At 38.0% G+C, this 18,839-nt stretch overlaps 1 protein-coding gene across 1 annotated transcript in view; it reads right to left on the bottom strand.

The window, feature by feature from the left end:
- LOC103263796 (dihydropyrimidine dehydrogenase [NADP(+)]) overlaps window positions 1–18,839 on the bottom strand; it is a 405,431-nt gene that overhangs the window by 335,935 nt on the left and 50,657 nt on the right. The window contains 1 exon segment of the mRNA XM_021714144.1: window positions 17,654–17,741. Within this exon segment, the coding sequence (XP_021569819.1) occupies window positions 17,654–17,741 (88 nt within the window).

The raw sequence follows: 18,839 nt of genomic DNA, 5'->3' as shown, positions 1-18,839 counted from the left end.
TGCCAAGTTCAGTGAAAAAGTACTTTGTGATTTCTGCTATTCCCAACAATCATGGATGGTAGGATACTGACTGAATTTGACTATCTCCAAGATACATAGGGTTGTTGTTTTTGTTTCTTTTTGCTAGAGCATACTAGCAAATACTCAGGGACGTGCACCAACTTCTACAAGCAGCAATACCACAATCACCTCTCTTGTCACACTTCTCCCCTGATGTCCAGGCCTATGTAGAAAACATCCAGGACTTACTGGAGATTTCCACTAGGATGTCACAAGGAAGCCCAAACACAAGAGGTCAGAAAGGTCCTACCCATAGGTTCTCGCCTGCCCCTCCCTGCTCCCACCTGCACTGATCACATCTACCCAGTCCCCGAGGCTCACTCACCTATCCTTCCATCTGTCTCTGGCCGCCCTGCCTCAGGTCCTCGATTTTCTTGTGCCTGAATTATTGTAACATCCACAAGGCAGGCACACTGAGTGTCTGGCATGGCTCTGCCCCAGTCTGTTTACTCAGTGCCACCTCACCAGTCTTTCTGATTTCTCACTGCTCACATCAAAAACCCTTACCTTTCACAGTACTAAGTAAACACTAAGTGACTATAATACGTGTGCACGCTCTGTGAGGCCTCCTGAATCTGGTGCTGTCATGTGCGTGTGTCCCTCTTTGTCACTGAAGGTTCCAGCAATGATATTCCCTATATCTGCGTGTCCCTCTCATCCCTTGCTGTCACATGACCCCCGATTTGTCCTTGTCCTCTAAGGGCTCGTCGTCTAGGATGTATAGGCAGAAGTGCACACAAGTAAATGAACAAAAAGTTCTAGATGCTGTCACACGGTGTTACAAATCATGGGAAAAGCACAGTGACTTGGGGGAACAGATCGGGAAGAGTCTGCATATCTGTCATCCTTTAAAACTGTAAGTCTCCTGATAACAAGAGCATATTCATTGCATATCAGGAACTTTGCATTTACTGAATGAATGAGTGAATGAATAAATGAATGAATGACGTTACATAAGCAATAATGAAAGTGAAAGCTTTAGCATCATAAAAATTTTCAAAATGGGCCATTACTTTGTTAAACTCTGCTGTCTCCACGTGGCTTTTTGAGCTATGGCCGCCATGTTTCTTAGCTTTGGTCCCTTCCCACTCTCTCTTTAATTTACTTCCTAAATAAACTTTACTTGAAAACTTAAAAAAAATATGAGAATGAAGGTCATTTATTGTCGTTAATACTTTAATCACATGACTGTTGCTATTTTGTCAGTGATGCCAAAGTTGAATTCTAATAATAACATAAATGTCAGATTTTTAAAATAGCATTCAAAGGTTGTGAAAGTACTATTAAGTAGAAAAAATATATAGCTATGTGTGTAAAACTAGTATCTTTATATGATGTTAAGTCAAAAGTGTTCTTAATCTCTGCCTTATTTTGGTTCCCATTATTGATTACTTAATAGTTAGAAAATATTAAAAACCTTCCAGGGAATTTTGTGTCTCATATAACCTTTTGAGTTCAGGCTGCATTCTGACCACCCTTCTCCAGAAACAAGGATCATGTCGTGGAAATAATATTAAGATTATGTTGCCTTTACAAATTTTCCTCTTTCCTTACTCTGCCAACCCAGGCTTCCATTTCTCAGAAAGATGACTGTCAAATGCAGAAGGCTGGAAGTCAGAACACACACACACACACACACACACACACACACACACACACACACACAGGAAAAAATAACACAATTAAATAGAGTGGGAGACAGCTGTAGAGAAACATACACTTGTTTTGCCACCAACACTCCGACACATTTCTGTACCACTGTCACAGAAGGGAAACCTGACGATGAACCGATCTCTATAGACGCCTGGTCAGTCCTAAATCCCACGTGATCTCCCATGATAACCCAGAATTTTTCTGCCTGAAATTCTGGTCCTACAGCTTCCAAACATATCAGAAGGGAGAAACAGACACAAAAATAACATTGGTCCAACTTGCCCTAGAGCACTCCATTAACCAAATATTTCTACAGTCAATAGGAGAGAAAAGCAAACACACACACACAATTCCAATAATGTATTTACTTGACTGTGTCAGTGTGGAATCCTGAAGAGAACTGTAGTCTACATACCTAAAATGTTCATCTTTTAGTAATTACTAATAGATATTAATATAATACATGATCATACCTCCCATACAATGGCAATAGTATTTTTCATTATTAACCTTTTCTCATTGTTTTTTTCCTTCTTCTTCTTTTTTCACTTTTCTAAGTAGTACAAAAGCAAACTTGAATCCAGTTGAAGACACAAAGAACAAAAAATTGAATTAATTAGTCTTGAATTTAATTTACTTCACAGTAGATCAAACAGATATTGAACTAACACATGTTTGGATGAACCACCTGGCACAGAAGAATGTATTTCTACCTAATCACGTTGCCTTCAAAACTAAGAAAGCAAAGAAATTCTATTCAATATCCAGTCTTTTTCTTATTCAGTATTCAGATACCACTCTCTCAAATTAATTTATCAGTAATACTTTTCCTATGCTCTCTAATAAACTTTGCTGTGTAACAAACACATTCTTACTTGTATTTTATGACGAGGTGATGGGTATGCTTGCATGGAAAGTTAAGGGCATGTTCCAAAATGAATCCACAGCTTACCTATGTGAGCACTAGGAAAAGAGGAACCAGTTTGAATAGCTTTGGGTTACTTTCTGACTGAAATCAATAGGCACTAATTATCAGAATTCATAGCAAAGTATTCAGAGAGAACAATAAAGTGGAAAGTTACAGAAGTTTTACAGACTAAGTCCTAGTCTAGAAGCAAAGAGGATTTTTAATGTGTGTGTGTGTGTGTGTGTGTGTGTGTGTGTGTGTGTGTGTGTGTGTGTGTTTGTGTATTTGGGTTGGGGTCTTACTCTGTCACCTAGGCTGGAGTGCAGTGACATAATCACAGCTCACCATGGCCTCAACCACCCCGGATTCATGTGACCCTCCCACCTCAGCCTCCCAAGTAGCTGGGACTAGAGACGAATACCACCACACCTAGCTAAGTTTTTGAATTTTTTTTTTTTTTTTAGAGACAGTCTCACTGTGTTGCCTAGCCTGATCTCGAACTCCTGGGTTCAAACGATTCTCTTGTTTTGGTATGCCAAAGTGCTGTGATTACAGATATGAGCCACTGCACACAGTCTATTTTATTTATTCTTATCAAAAGTAAGAGAACAAAACCAAGCATTAATCATAATTTCTAAGATACACATTTAGTAGAACTATCAATCACTTCATAGAAAACTCATTTTAGTTCTCATTTATTCCTTCTGTGATTTTAATCCACGGTTGTGTTTTTGTTCTTTTCTTTGATTGGAATATCAAGTAGGAACTTAATTATTGAAGATCTATTTAAAAGGATAAAAATATTATACCTGAAAATAAACAAAAGTAGCTGCTTTGCCTATGATAGTGATGTTTTAAGTAGTTAATACAAACATGGCATCAGGAAATAACATATTTTTAGACACACTTTTCAAATAAGTTATTTGCTAAAATAGTAACTAGGATGTGAGAAATCCAGATGCTTTAGGGAACACTGAGATGTGGGGACCTATCTAAATTCCACTATTTTAAAGGGCTAGCACAAAGTACTATACTCTCACAAAGTGAGAGAGATATCTTCTTATTCAAAGACTGGTCCTATATTGGTGTTCTTAAAAGTATTCTACAAATAGGTGCATAAACACTCAAAACAAGTTAGGTCATATTAGACAAAAGGTAATTTGAATTATATTGCACCTGGACTTCTAGTAGAAATGTTTTTATCTCAAAACTATAAGAAAAGATAAGCAATTAATATTTTTAAGTTATTCCTTGGTGAATAACCTACTGACCAAATCTGTCCCTATTCATTTTTTAAAAATAAAGTTTTACTGGCACATAGCTATACTCATTTTTCTACATATACTCTATGGCTGCTTTCACACTATAAAAGGAGAGAGTTGCATATTTACAAAAGGGACCATATGGCCCAAGACAGCAAAAATATTTGATATATGTTCACTTACAGAAAAATTCTGTAGACAACTCACTTAATTTTTTTGTACCAGTTAGAAACCTAAACAGGAGGCATTTAAGTTCTGTCTCTTAATATTTCTTTCTATAATTTGCCCCTTCTGAACTGATCTTCCTACTGAATTTGTTCCTTTTTCTTCAACCCTTTGGCTTGTAACCTAATTGAGGTCCTCTTAATATTACACTAGGTGAATGCCTTTTCATTTTTATGAGAAAGGTTATTATTTACTAATCCATCCTGTTGATTAATTCTACACCTAACCTATATATTTTCAATAGTTTTTGTCTCTATATTGCCAATGCAGATTTCTGTTGGTAATAAGCAAGTCGCAAATAGAAAGCAAGTTAAAAATCATGATACTTCCCATTAGGAGCTACGATAAACACACACACACACACACACACACACACACACACACACACACGAAATATGTTAGTGATTTTGCAGAAAAACTGAAACTCTTGTGCACTGTTGCCAGAAAGGAAAAATATTGCGGCTTCTATGGAACACTATATGTTGTTGGGCCTCAAAATAATTAAACACAGAATTGCCAAAAGATATAGCAATTCCACTTAGGGAAATATACCCAAAATAATTGAAAGCTAGGACTCAAAGAGATGTGCACACTCATGTCTATAGCAACATTATTCACAATATCCAAAATGTAGAAAGAATCCAGTGCCATTGATGGATGAAGGAATAATAAAATGTGGTGTGTCCATATCACAAGTTATTCAGCCTTTAAAAGGAAGAAAACTCTGACACATGCAACTGAATGAACCGTGAGGACATCAAGCTAAGTGAAATAAACCAGGCACACACACACAAAAAAAATAAATAAACAAATAATGTTTGTCCTTCTCCGAGGCATATAGAGAAGTCGAATTCACAGAACTGAGGTGTGATGGATACAGGGCTTCAGTTTTGCGGAATAAAAGGAGTCCGGTGGTCAGACTGTTGTGATGGCAGCTCAACGATGCTCATGTCCCTAAGGCCACTGACAGCTCACTTAAAAATGGTTAAGATGATGAATTTTATGTCATATATATTTTACTACAACTTTTAAAAAAAGAATTAATTTGAAAGAATCTTTTAAAAAATGGACAGAAACAAAATTTTTAAAAATCATCATGTCAGCTATGTCAGCTGAGTGCACTGTTTAAGGGTGGAGCTTTAGTTTCAGGTGGACCTGGGCTCTGACCCAGGTTCCCGCACTTCAAAAGGTGGCTTAACACTTCTTAGACACAATTTACATGTATGTAAATGGAGATATCAGAATAGCAATCCAAAATCGCTCTGTGAACATTAAACATAGCTTATGCACAGAACTTAGCCAGTACTCCAATAAATGCAGCTACTCTATTTATTATATTTATATGTACAAAATTCTCATTTCCTGATTGTGTTAAACTAGTTTTCTTATTTTTCTAAATATATTGCAAACTTTAAAATTTTATTTTGGTAGTCTGTAGTATTTAGACACTGCTAGGTATGTTGTAGAAGCTTAAAAATACACTTTAAAATGTGATCAGCCAGTAGTAACATTAAACGAATAAGAACAATGAAAAAAACCTGACTTATGATGCATAAAAGACAAAAGAAAGGCCATTTTCTTTCAGCAGAACAGAAACTTAACCAGAGACTAAGTAGCAGTCAATTTTAACTATGCTATTCTAGTACCTATAAGAAGATACAGACGTTAAGGCTCAACAAATAAAACAACCATTTAAATTTAAAGGGGAAAAAAAAAACGAGTACAAACACAAAATAACTCAAAGATTGAAGGAAGCAATTTTCCAATTAAATGTGACTTTCTTCCCATAAATGGGATGTATTAGCATAAACTTTGACTGATTAACCCAAATATCAATAACTTGTTCTCCAAATTTAGCTTATGAATTAAGAGCTGGATGCACAATTTATCTCAGTAACACAAGCAAAATGAACATCTGCTAACTTTCTGCCATGTAAGTTTGTGTGTGGTGGGGGTGGGTGTGAACTGAGCCTCTGCTGTATAATCTCCCTTCCATCTGCACACCAGGTGGCACTGCATGGTTAATCAGGAGACAAGAGCACACATCAAGGTTCCTACATACTTGGAGATAAGAATTAAATACACCAAAACTTTCAGAAACTTTTCCTTAAATATCCCTAGTAAACATGCTTAATAATGAACTTCAAGGGTTTATGTTTCTGACTTAGTCTTGTAAATTCATCATTATTGCAGGATTGCTTTCCATATATATTAGTCCCTGATATAACTCATACTATTACTAAGTGATACGAGTTTAACAAACTGAGAAAGAGTAATATAACCAAACTAGATTCTGCTGGGGAAACTGGGACCAACATGATTGTTTTGTTTGTCCTTAAATTTGAAGATAAGAGCTGGAGAAAAACTAATTTGATATAAATTTCTGTTGTCCTTCTAAAATGGATTTGTTACTTAAAGTACAATGACTTAATGAAGTCTCTTAAGCATTAAAAGTCATAGAAGCTGTTTCAATGTCTCAGAAAAAGAATATTAGATCATTTTATCTAATCCTGCTGTCAAAGGTGGTGTAGCATAGCCTGTATAAACAGGAAATAAGTAATAGACGAGACACAAATTAATCTGCAGATCTGCACATTTCCATACTTTGAAAATATTATTTCTAGAAGAAAATCTATAGCTTATGTAGAAATATGCCTGGTTTCCTCCAGCCGACATCAGTCTTTGCCATGTCCACAGTGAAAGGACAGACCGAGAGTGTGAAGCCATTTTTCATCTTGTTCTTAAATCCTGACACAATGATGAGAAAGTAGAAGCTATACTTTTGGAGAAATGCACACTTTAGGTAAAATTAACTTTACTGACTTTGTCTTTTCAGAAACAGACTTTAAGGTATCAGAGGTATCTCACAGTAGCAATCAAGCTTGCCTAGTGTAAAGGGAGTTTACAAGGTTTAAGATATATCATGCATTGGGCAAGGATTGTCAAAGTCATGAAACTTGTAATTACAAAAGTTATGACGGCTCAGAGGGAGAGCAGGTGGGGATTCGATCTTCCAGTAAATTGGGCACTATCTACAGGGAAGTCAAGGATCCCCTGAAGCTACCCACTGGGAATGCCTAGGAGATAAGGGGAGGTGCACCCTCCACTAGCTCTTAAGGAATGTCGTTTGGGATGGTGCAGGAGAATTAAAATCCTTGTCACGCCCTTCTCTAGGGGGTATAATCATGTGGACGGACATTAATGGGTCTCTGTGTCACATGTTCTCCAAGACATCCACAGGTGGTCGCTAAAAAAGTCATGGCAGTCACATGCAACATCTCCAAGAAAAGGATTTAAGTCAGGGCTTTGGGGGGCTACGACACCACACTCACCTAAGAGTGTAGGCCCACTCCCTGTCTGTGGGGGGCAAACTTTTCTTAAATAAGTCTTTTCTTCTCTTACCTCTGTGTATTGCAATTCTTTGCATTTACTCAGATCTCTGGGTTCCCAGCACGCACCTGTTGGCTTTCCGGCTCCTGCGGTGCTGCGCCTCCCTGTGCCTCTTCTCCCTTTCCATCCATCCACCCTCACCCTGTCGGTACCCTAACACACCATGTTCATGTCTCTCTTACTAACCTTTCTTTCCTCGTGGGTAGTGGTCTTTCTTATTTTCCCAAATTTCATATCGCAATGATTCACAAAAGGGTAAAGTAAAAACTACAGCTACAGTGTGAAAATAGCTATCCAATAGTATGTCTCCTAGCTCCAATGTAAAATCATTATGTATTGTGCATTTTAATACAAAATGGCCTTGAGTTATTCTACATTCAACTTCATTGACTTGAGGTGGGCATTGAGGGTGTGTACTGGGATGTTCCTTAAGTTTTCTAGGACAATATATACTACCTCACTGCTAATTTTGTTAATTTTCCTAAAATTTATCCTTCAACATCAACATCCTACCTCTAGAGGATAACCCACACCTATAGAATGATGACCACATTCAAAATCCAAATTATGATGCCTGCTAAGGGCCGAATGTTTGCATGCCCTCAAAATTTTTAGGTTAAAGCCCTAACCTCTAATGTGATAGTCCTTAGAGATGGGGTCTTTGGTAGGTAATTTGTTTTAGATAAAATCATGAGGGTAGGACCCATAGGGTGGGATTAGTGTCCTTATTGGAAGAGGAAGAGACACACTGGAGCATTTTCTCTCTTCAGACACAAGAACCAAGGACAGGCCATGTGAGTACGTAGGGGGACAGTAGTCAACTGCAAGCCAAGACGAGGACCTCCACTAGAACCAGTCATGCTGTCATTCAGAGCTCCAACTTCCAGTCTCCAAAACTGGGAGAAAATGAATGTTTGCTATGTAGCAGCCCAACCAAACTAGAATAGTACCCATAGTATATGTTCAATAACATCCTCTTCCAGGTTCAAATGATAATGTTCCCCCATAAAAAAGGTAACTGGCAGACATAAGCAGCAGCTGAAAGAAAATATTTTGCTTAGTTCAACAATTTTTCAGTTTTCCTATCAACTTCTTTGTAAAAGTTTAATTAAGTCATTGGAAACTACTAAAAGAAACTCAGTGTTTAGACACTGAAAAGACCTGTGAGAACTTTTTTCTTTTTTTAATTTAGACAACTACCATAAGTGAAATATATCTCTATTCCATAAAATACTTATGTACATAGAAAAACTAATGGAAGTTCCTGCATGTCTCCATCCAAATAGATCCAAAGAAGACAAAAGTGTTCAATATTTTAAAACACAGTCTATATCTTTTTTATAAAAGTTTGTAAATAAAATAATAGGGGCTACAGAATATTTTTAAAAATTTCTTGCAGAATAAATTACCTATTTTGGGCTATAAAATGGAATAAATGTATTTTTAATTAAGTCAACAGATATTTTTGATCATCTATAATACTTAAGCATTTCAATCAGTAGAAAAGCTATGATTTTAAAAAGGATTTTCTTATATTGTCATCTTCATCATAAAATGCTCCTTAATTGCTCTTTAGCAAATAACACTATGTTTAAAAATTGGTCAAAAATGCTCAAAGAAAATACCTACCATTCAACATAATAATGTAATACTTGGCAGAATGATAAGGCACATTTGTAAAATGAGTTAAGAATGACTTTGTAATGAACATGTCTTTACATTTTGTCAAAAAAAAAGAAAGATAAAGGAGGATGCTAAGAAAGATACATAAATTTTAAAAGGTCAAATGATCAAGAGAAGCCTCAAAACATCTCAAGAAGTTGTCACGTTGATTTTCATTTTTTCGATGCTTTCTTTTTTTTTCCTTTTCCAGTTATTTTACTGCAAAAAACTTTATTGATATTGTACTATACGTGAAGGAATGAGCTGAAGTTGTGGAATTCAAGGATAAACACAAATCTTCACTCTCATAGGCTTTTAATACAGTCTTGTACTTGTGATGGGGACAGGGGAGGGATACATGCATCTACCCAAGCGATAAAAGGGAAATGATACTCATTTCTATAAATAAAATATAAACCATTTTATTACGTATGAACACAGAGTAAACATATACTTCAGCTGGGTGAGTATGAGTGGTTCATGAAGGAAGTGGCAATTCAGATGAATTTTCTAAGTATAGGTTTTAGTGCGCAGGACAGACTGAAAGATTTTCTTGGTGAAGGACAGATTATGAGCCAAGGGACCCGGCACACCTTCTGTGGGACAGCTAGATGGGGAACAGTGGGGGAGTCTATCCAGGGGAGATTTAAGAGTAAAGGAGTAGATTCAGATAGCTTTTGGAGTCTGTTGTAAGTGGTACAAAAACAATGCGACTCATTCTGAATGTTGCGAACAACCACAAAAAAATAAGTGAGGCATTTATCAGAGCATCCCAATACTAGGAGGAGTAGAAAGATGGGTTATAAAACCAACACAAAGACCAGGATCTTGCTGGCTTGTGAACATCATCTTCTGGAATCAGACTATTTAAGCATCAGGGCCACCTTGGTGTGCTTGAAGTCACAGCAGGGAGACCTACATATCTTTAAAATGACCTTTCCTGTGCATCCTGGTGATAGGGGCTCCAAGAACTCCGGATCCATTGACTCAGGTGCCTTGAAGAAGATGCTGTCAAGATTTTTGCACAGTATTTGTTTCTTCTTCCAACCTTCTGAAGATGACCAGTCCCCTGCCTCCTTTTGCAGATTAATATGTGCTTTCTACTGATATGTTAATATGATCAAAGAATAATTGTCCTGCATTTATTTTCTCTCCTTCTGGGCCTGGCTTGAGCTCATTAAGTGATGATTTAATGAACTCCCAGCTGGAATTCTATTTCCCTCATTTCCAAATTCTTGGGAGCCATATCACAATTATACCCAAGTACTTACAAGTGACACTAGATTAAACAATAATACAAATTTTTAGAAAGTGAACTGGTAAAATATTCAAGACTCTTTTTTTTTGCTTACAATTAAGTCAGATTTATTATTTTTAAATAATCTATTCATAATTGTGAATATTGACTAAACAATCTCAGGTTTTATCTAGGGACAGAAGTAAAGAGGGTGGTCTAAAAACTGTATTTCATTTTCTTCTAAAGAAATATAAAGTATACATGATTATGTACAATTTAGAAATTCCTGATTAAGAAACCAATTAAGAATAACTTTTAGAGAGAAGAATTCTGGCTCTAAGAAGGCACAAGAGATTTAATTAGAGGCCACACTGTAGCAAATTTAATACCGCAATCTCTCAATGGATTTTCTTAATTGTAATTATCTTTTCTTTGGCTGTTATAATATTTGGAAATCTTCACATATTAAAAAATATTCTTAAGCTGGGTGCGGTGGCTCATGGGAGGGCAAGGCGAGAGGATTGCTCAAGCCCAACAGTTCAAGACTAGCCTAGACAACACTGAGAGACCTCTTCTTTACAAAAAAAAATTTAAAAAATAAATTAGCCAGGTGTGGTGGTACACACCGGTAATCTTAGGTACTCGGGAGACTGAAGCAGAAGGGTCATCTGAGCTCAGGAGGTCAAGGCTGTGGTACACTGCACTCCAGTCTGGGTAACAGAGTGAGATCCCAACTCAATGTATATTGAGTTGTATAATGTGTGTGTGTGTGTGTGTGTGTGTGTGTGTGTGTGTGTGTATACTTTTCTGACATTAACAGGAATAAAACTGCAATAATAACAATGAAAAAGTAAGGGTAAATATAAAGAGTGATTCTTCCAGAGTAGAAGGTCACCATGTTCAGGAATCTTTTTTTTTTTTTTTTTGAGTTAGGGTCTCACTCTGTGGCTCAGGTTGGAGTGGTCCTGTGGCATGCTCACAGCTCACTGAATCCTTCTGTCTCAGCTTTTCCATGTGCAGAAATCTTAAGTGAGATGCTGTAATGTAGACAGTGTCATGTCAGCCGTCAGTAATTGTTGAAGGATGGATATTTGCATTTGTGAATTTTTTCTTACATTCTCTATAAAGCTCATTTTCCATGTTTTAGTCACCATCTCCTAGTTTTCTCTTACTTTTCCTAGTTTTAATTTTCTCATCCATACAAGAGTGTTAAGAGCATATATCTCAAGAGCCATTTTGACAGTTAAGGAGATAGATTATATAAAGAACTGAGCACAGGACAATACCAGCTATTACTATTGGTATTACCACCACAGATAGCACCCCTCCTATTTACTTATAATATCATTAATCCTAATATCACTAATTCCACTCCTCTTAATATCACTCTTTCTCACAATTACTTCATTAATTGTGTTATACCAACCTTATAATAATGTAAATTGTATCCCCCTGGGCTTGGTTGATGTTATAATACTCCAATATTGCTGACACTTTAAAACATCCTACAAATTTATTTTGGAAAATTATCCAAAATCACTAATTAAAAACACTTATAAAGCTCCTACTATGTGCCGGTATTCTGCTGGGCAACAAAGATCTATCAATAAGATAGATAGAATCTTTAGTCTTTAAGAACTTAACTTCTAGTGATAGAAACAGGCATGTAACTACTCAATTATAATACAGGGTAAAACGAGCTATTGTATAGAACAAAGACCAGTCTGACCATGGGAAATGGTTTTTCAGACCATTAGGGTGTGGGAAGGTAAGGAAGAGATTTACCCAGACCAAAAAGTGAGGGCAGGGAGTGAGTTATCCAAGTAAAGGGAACTACATCAAGTAGAGAAAAAGGACATCTAAGCTAAGGACTTGAACATGAAAATAAGGTAGTTCTAGTCAGTGTCCAAACACTGAGGTAAACAATGACTGAAATAAGGAAAAACTAAAAGCAGTTTAGCATGGTTGGAATGCACGACCTCATGTGTAAGGTGACTAGAGATGTTAGCCATGACCAGAGTAGAAGGAGCCTTGAGGGCCTGCATGGAGTCACTTCTGTTTCCAGAAGGACACAGGGAGCCATGGGGAGGTTGACTGAGGACAGCCATCGGCTCTAATTCCAGCAAGATCACTGCTCCTATCGTGGGATGACGGATCCAAGAGCCAGGTGAGGGTCACAGACAATGCTCCAGCAGCATTAATGGGGTGGGGGCAGTGCAGGGCAAGAACTTAGGAGAAGGCTTTTGGGCAGATGCAGGCAAAAGGGTGGTGATGCAAGGCTCTCCTCTCTATCACCTTCCTTCAGTCCTGTTCCCCACTTTCTGCTGTGACTGTTCTGGTCGATCTCACCGTGGTGGCCCCTTAACTCATTCTCTCTCCCACATTTTAAAAACAAAAATTCAGGAGGAAAAAAACCTTAACAGAAGAACATATAAAGTTTTTTCAGTTGTCTGAGGGTGTCTTGTGTGTGTCATTTTTCTGAGTCACTGTATAGCTTTTCAGCACATTCTGTAAGGTTTTAAAAGGAGGATCACCAATAGACAGAAAAGGATACAAGATGGTGCCTGGGAGGCAAAGACCCAGGATCCACACTCCATCATTCAGAACAGTGGTCCTTAAACCTGGCTCGAGAAGAGAAGCACTCAAAGTGTGTATATCCAAACCCATGCCCCCTACAGCACCCACCCCTCACACTGCACAGCATGGTTGTTCTGCTTGAAGTCCTCAGACCATTTTTGACTCCACTTAATACCGACTCCAATACTGAATTCGGATCTCCCGATACTTTAAATTCTTAGCATGGTTCCTGGAATACTGTGGTCACCCAATACTCTCATAGCCCACACAACAGTTACTTATTGACAGGTATTGGGCATACTGTGGGATAAAGAGGATTCATACCTCTGGGTCTTGCCGAGCACTGGCTATCAAACCTTGCCTGTCAGCCACATTTTAAAATACATTTTATTTTAATTCAGTATGCTTGTGAAGGCACACATCAGAAACAAACACACACAACTGAAACATATTTTCCACAAAAATTTACCCTGTGAGCAACATGTTGGCATTTTTGATTGTATTATTTTCTGTTCATCTCCATATAATAGAAAGAAGCTATGGTTGTAACCCATTAGATTGATTTCAATACCAACCAAAGAGAATCATAAATATTTTTTAAAAGCTTTCTGCAGTAGACGTTTTAACTTGCTTCTGAACATTAACAGTAACACCTTGTGTAGGTCCTTTCTTTTTCCAGGTTTAAAATCCCAGTGATTGCAAAGATAGCAGTATCATTTTGATAAGACATAGGATTTTATCTCACTACTTAGAAGAAACTAAACTTCTCATGAGTAAAGAGACATAGCTCTTTAGAACTAACAAGAATGTGCATACAATGAGATGATTTCCTTAAATGGACACTGCTAGCATCAGGTAGGCACAAATCTAAAAGTGAGAGACTTCACCAGCAACAGCACACACAATATTAAAAATCAAGAAACATGAGAACACACTTATGCTGTTGTTTTTGTTGTTGTTATTACTATTATTACTATTATTATTTTGATTCAGAGTGTCTGTCACCCAGGATGAAGTGGCACAATCAGGATTCACCACAACCTCAACCTTCTGGGCTCAGTTGATCCTTTTGCCTCAGTCTCCTGACTCAGCTGAGACTACAGGTGCTTGCCACCACACCTGGTTAATTTTTTTGATTTTTTTTTTTTTTTTGTAGAGACAAGGTCTTGCCATGTTGTCCAGGCTGGTCTTGAACTCCTGGGCTGAAGTAATCCTCCGGTGTCAGCCTCCCAAAATGCTGGAGTTACAGGTGTGCACCACCATAACCAGTCACACTTATGTTAACATAATGAATTTATTGAACTATGCCTGCTATATCACATTTAATAAAAATAAAATTATTTTTTTCTTTTTCATAACCTAATGTAGAATACAATAGTCATTATAGAGGCAGAACATCTAGAAGTATGGTATTCCCAACTACAGAAAGGGACAGCACCTCCATTTGTATTAAACAACCCATGTCATCAACATGCATGCACCAAGTTCTAAGGGTGGCCTCTTTGCTACTAAGTGCCTAACTTAGCTCAGGTGTCCAACACTAATGATGATGCACTTCTGTGACTAACAGAGACCTTTACCTGCCCTCCTTCAGTACCTACTACCCCCTTTCTCTATCATCAAGAAGCTGAATGGGGAACACATCCACTCAGTCATAGGCTTATTTGTCAGCATCCCTTGCTTTGCATTCATCCATGACCAGGTCACAGACAATGAGACAGACGCAGAAGTGAGACATGCACCTTCTGTGTCATAAACTTAAGCATTCTCTCTTCCCTGCCTCTATTAGCAGGAATGTGGACGCGGTGACAACCCAGGAACCAAAGGTGGAACTCAGGTATTGAAGAGGGCTCACACTCTTGCATGAGAAAGAGCTAAATGCATATACCGTTGGTGTAGGATATGGGTATAAACATATACCCTTGTTGTCCTGTTAAAGCGGCCACAACTATACCCTAAGTAACAGAATTCCTATTCTACCATTGACTCCTCCAAACTCGCAAGAAATGGTAGATAATGTGAGTGAAGATTAATTATAGTGTAGAAGCAAGGTGAACAAAAGCGTGTAAGAACGTGCAGCTGTCCAGGAAACAGACAGTTCTATGGAAATAGAAAGGTCATGCATTCCCACATCGACGATCCAGAGCGTCAAATAAGTATCTCTTTGAGGATAAGGCTACTTGTCTTCTACAGACTGATGCTTTTTTTTTGACATAATGAAACTTTTTTGTGTATATTTCATACAAAATACAGAAATAGAACATAACGGCATCCCTCACATTACTACACCAAAATGTCAAAAGATTCACTGCTCAGCATGAAAATGCATAGCAACATAAATATGAAAGGACCCTTCATTTGAAATGTTGTATCCACACCTCAGTGCAGAGTCAAGCAGAGACTACTGTGAACAAATGTAGCATCACCAAGTAATGTGTGTAAGGGGACTCAAGGGAAAAAAATAAAAGAAGCTAAAACATTATTGATTCAGATGGAGGCTGTCTCTGATGGCTATAACTACACAGAGTGACAGACCATTTATTTATTCTACATTTTTGTAGTATTTTTATGCAATTAATTTGGAGCTATTTCAATGTATTGGTTATTTATTTGGCCCATATTTATAGCAGAGGTTATTTGTAGACAAAGTTTATAGAGACACATATAATTGCATGAGCATATATTCAAATAATAGAGAACATATCTTTGGGGACATCTGCTGCAGAAAAGTACAATGGTGAATTTCCAGTAGTTTTGATAACATCATGAATATTTCAGACCTAATGCTTGATTAAATGTTTTACTTATTATTGACCAAGCACTTCTGAACATGTGTTTGTTGAGAGTGACAGGAACTTACTGATCCAACACGGCTGGTATTAGTAGAATATACTTTATAGACATTTGCTCTATTTATTTACATTAAAATCTCAACACAAATATAGTGTTGAAAAGTAAAAGCAAAGGGAGGTATAACACCCTGAAAAAGGAAACCTAGGGAAAAACAGCAACCCTTTTCTCTTTCCTGTTCTTGATGTACAAAATGATTATGGTATTTAAGTGAAGATAACACAGAGAAATGCTGTTGACTAGAGTCCCCTCAGGGTTCTGAAAGACAGGAGGCTCTATACAGACATTGAGGAGCCAGAAGACGGTGCAAATTTATTTTCCTCTCCACAATTTTTCATCTAAATAAAAGGAGTGACAGAGATGGTCTTAGACTTGGTGGCAATTATCTAGTAAGATAATGCATGGCATTCTGATAAGAAAGACATTAGTAGGTAAAGAAGTTTAATGATTACTTCACTCTAGAAATGCAATGTGAAAGGATAGCCTTGAAATAAACATTACCCAGTGTGTGATCCCAGAGATATGGGAGAAGTTTTCATCTCTATGTAAGTTTATTATTTAGATATTCATATTCTAAGCATGTGAACTGTAGAAGAGACAGACAAACTAAAAGACACAAGGATGGACATATTAAAAATGGGTAACAATTTAGCACATTCAGTTTATATGTTCTAATTGTCCACAGTACAATCATATGAGAAAATTCATAGATAATGACTAAGCTAAATAAACCAGGTATGATGGCTTACGCCTGTCATCCTAGCATTTGGGAGGTTGAAGTAGGAGGATCTCTTGAGGCCAGGAGTTCAAGACCAGCCTGGGCAACATAGCGAGACCTCATCTCTACAAATAAATTTTTAAAAAAATTAGCTGGGCATGGTGGTGTGTGCTTAGAGTCCCAGTTGTTCAGAAGGCTGAGGCAGAAGGATCCCCTAAGCCCAGGAGGTCACTCTAGCCTGGGCAACAAAATGAGACTCCAACTCAAAAAATAAAAATAAAAAAGACTATGTTAAATCAACTGATTGTTTTCTCTGGTCTTTCAATAAACAACAAATGGAGGAAAAAATGTTAGAAAATGAATTCTCTGGAGCAAAACGTGGAACAGCAGAACACATTATTGAGAGTCTCGGCAACATTACATTGTCCATGGGACATTCAGAACCGTGACCAAATGTCTTTACAATTCAAACAAGTAAGAAAAGGCGTTAGGAAATTTTCAAAATGAATAGAAAAGGAAAGAGCCAACTCTGTTCATCGTTATCAGCTCAGTCTATTGTTTATGGCACCCAGGCAGCTTCTGAGCCTCTGTGGTCTGGCTTGAGAGATGGTCCCGGGTGGCTATGATGCACAGATGGGGAGGTACAAGACTGCCTTGCTGAGGTCCATCAGCCAGGTGCAGTGGCTCATGTCTGTCATCCCAGCAATTTGGGAGGCCAAGGCGGGAGGATTACTTGAGGCCAGGAGTTAAAGACCAGCCTGGGCAATAGAGTGAGACCTCATCTCTACAAAAAATATTATAAAACTTAGCCAGGCATGGTGGTGTGCAGCTGTAGACCCAGTTGCTCAGGAGGCAGAGGGAGAAGGATCGCTTGAGCACAGGAGGTTGAGGCGGTGGTGAGACAAGATCATGCCACTGCACTCCAGCCTGGGGATGAAGCAGCATGATTCAAATGTACGTCATCAAAATGTAGGCATTTGGTCAGTTCTCTGTCTGTTATTCCCTGAACAGACACTACTGCCATCATGAACATGTCTATAGGCAATTTATCGATATTGTCGAGAAATTATTTAAATAATACAAATAAAAATATTTAAAAACAAGCTACTCACCAATTCCAATGAAGGCAGCTTTGAAGCCTTTTTCTTTCAAAGTTCTGAGAGTCATTTCATTCACTGCAAGGCTTTTGCCACAAATTATCTACAAAAAAAACCCCAGCATTTTAATAATGACTTTTTGGCATTTGAGTAATTAAGTTCTTGGTATTTAACGTAAAAAAGCATGGAAAATCAGTAAAAAAAATCTATCCATCTATGAAAGTCCATATGTAATATAGAAAGGTATCTGTGTCTTTGAGTACCTATATAGGCTTAACTATACAAAATAGTATGTAAGTAGAACATTAGCATGTTTTATTAAGGGATGATGCAGAAGTAAAGCCAGCATAACCAAAATCAAGTCAGTGAACTTTTGAAGCTTGCTCCACACGTCTAAAGCACTCTGTGGAGCACCTGAGCAATAAAATGATGAGGGAGGCACAGTTCTTACATCAGTGTATAGTCAAGAAGGGACAGATCATATACACAAATCAATAGAATATAAAACTGTATGTGGTCACCACGTGTAGGTGAGTTTAGAGGATGAAGACATTCATTCCAGGGAAGAGCACAAGGGTAAGAAAGCAGAAGGAAATGGAGTTTCAATGGGGCCTGTTCTAGAGAGGGTGGGGTTCTGATAGTGGGTGCTGTCAAGGAGAGGCACAAACACCAGGGGCAGTGGGCAGTCACCCAGTTAAAAGTCTCAATACTTTGTAGGGTTCCCAGGCATGAGTCAATGTTCTGATCCAGAATCTGCTGACCTGTGAGGAGGCTGGGTCCCTAGGAGGAAGGACCCTGAAACATCCTGTTAAGGGAACACTCCCCAGGAGAAATTTGGCTACATAGACAGGCAACCACACACTAGAGAACAGGAAGTGATCAGACACTCAAGGACTATAAAATGCAGGTTTTTCATTGCTGTTTGATACCAGGAGTGAGGTAACAAATTGGAGCCTGGCTAATGTCTGGGTCATAGTGGGCTCACTGAAGTCACAACCCAGGCAGCCACCATTCTCCTGGCCTCTCAGGGCATAATTGAAAGTGTTACACTGCCAGTTCAAGTACCTGCACACTGGGTCTCTGGTCTGTAACAGATGTAAGAGTAGAGAAGGTCACTTGAAAATCCATCCGAGATAGTAAATCAAACACAATATCATATCCTAGTGTGGCAGGATGGGGAGGGGTGGTAATGGTACCTGTT

This window comes from Carlito syrichta, unplaced genomic scaffold, assembly GCF_000164805.1.
Source record: "Carlito syrichta isolate Samal-C Ts95f unplaced genomic scaffold, Tarsius_syrichta-2.0.1 Scaffold305265, whole genome shotgun sequence".
Classification (NCBI taxonomy): Eukaryota; Metazoa; Chordata; class Mammalia; order Primates; family Tarsiidae; genus Carlito; species Carlito syrichta.
The sequence above is the reverse complement of the archived record's forward strand: the minus strand, read 5'-3'. Positions and strand labels throughout refer to the sequence as shown.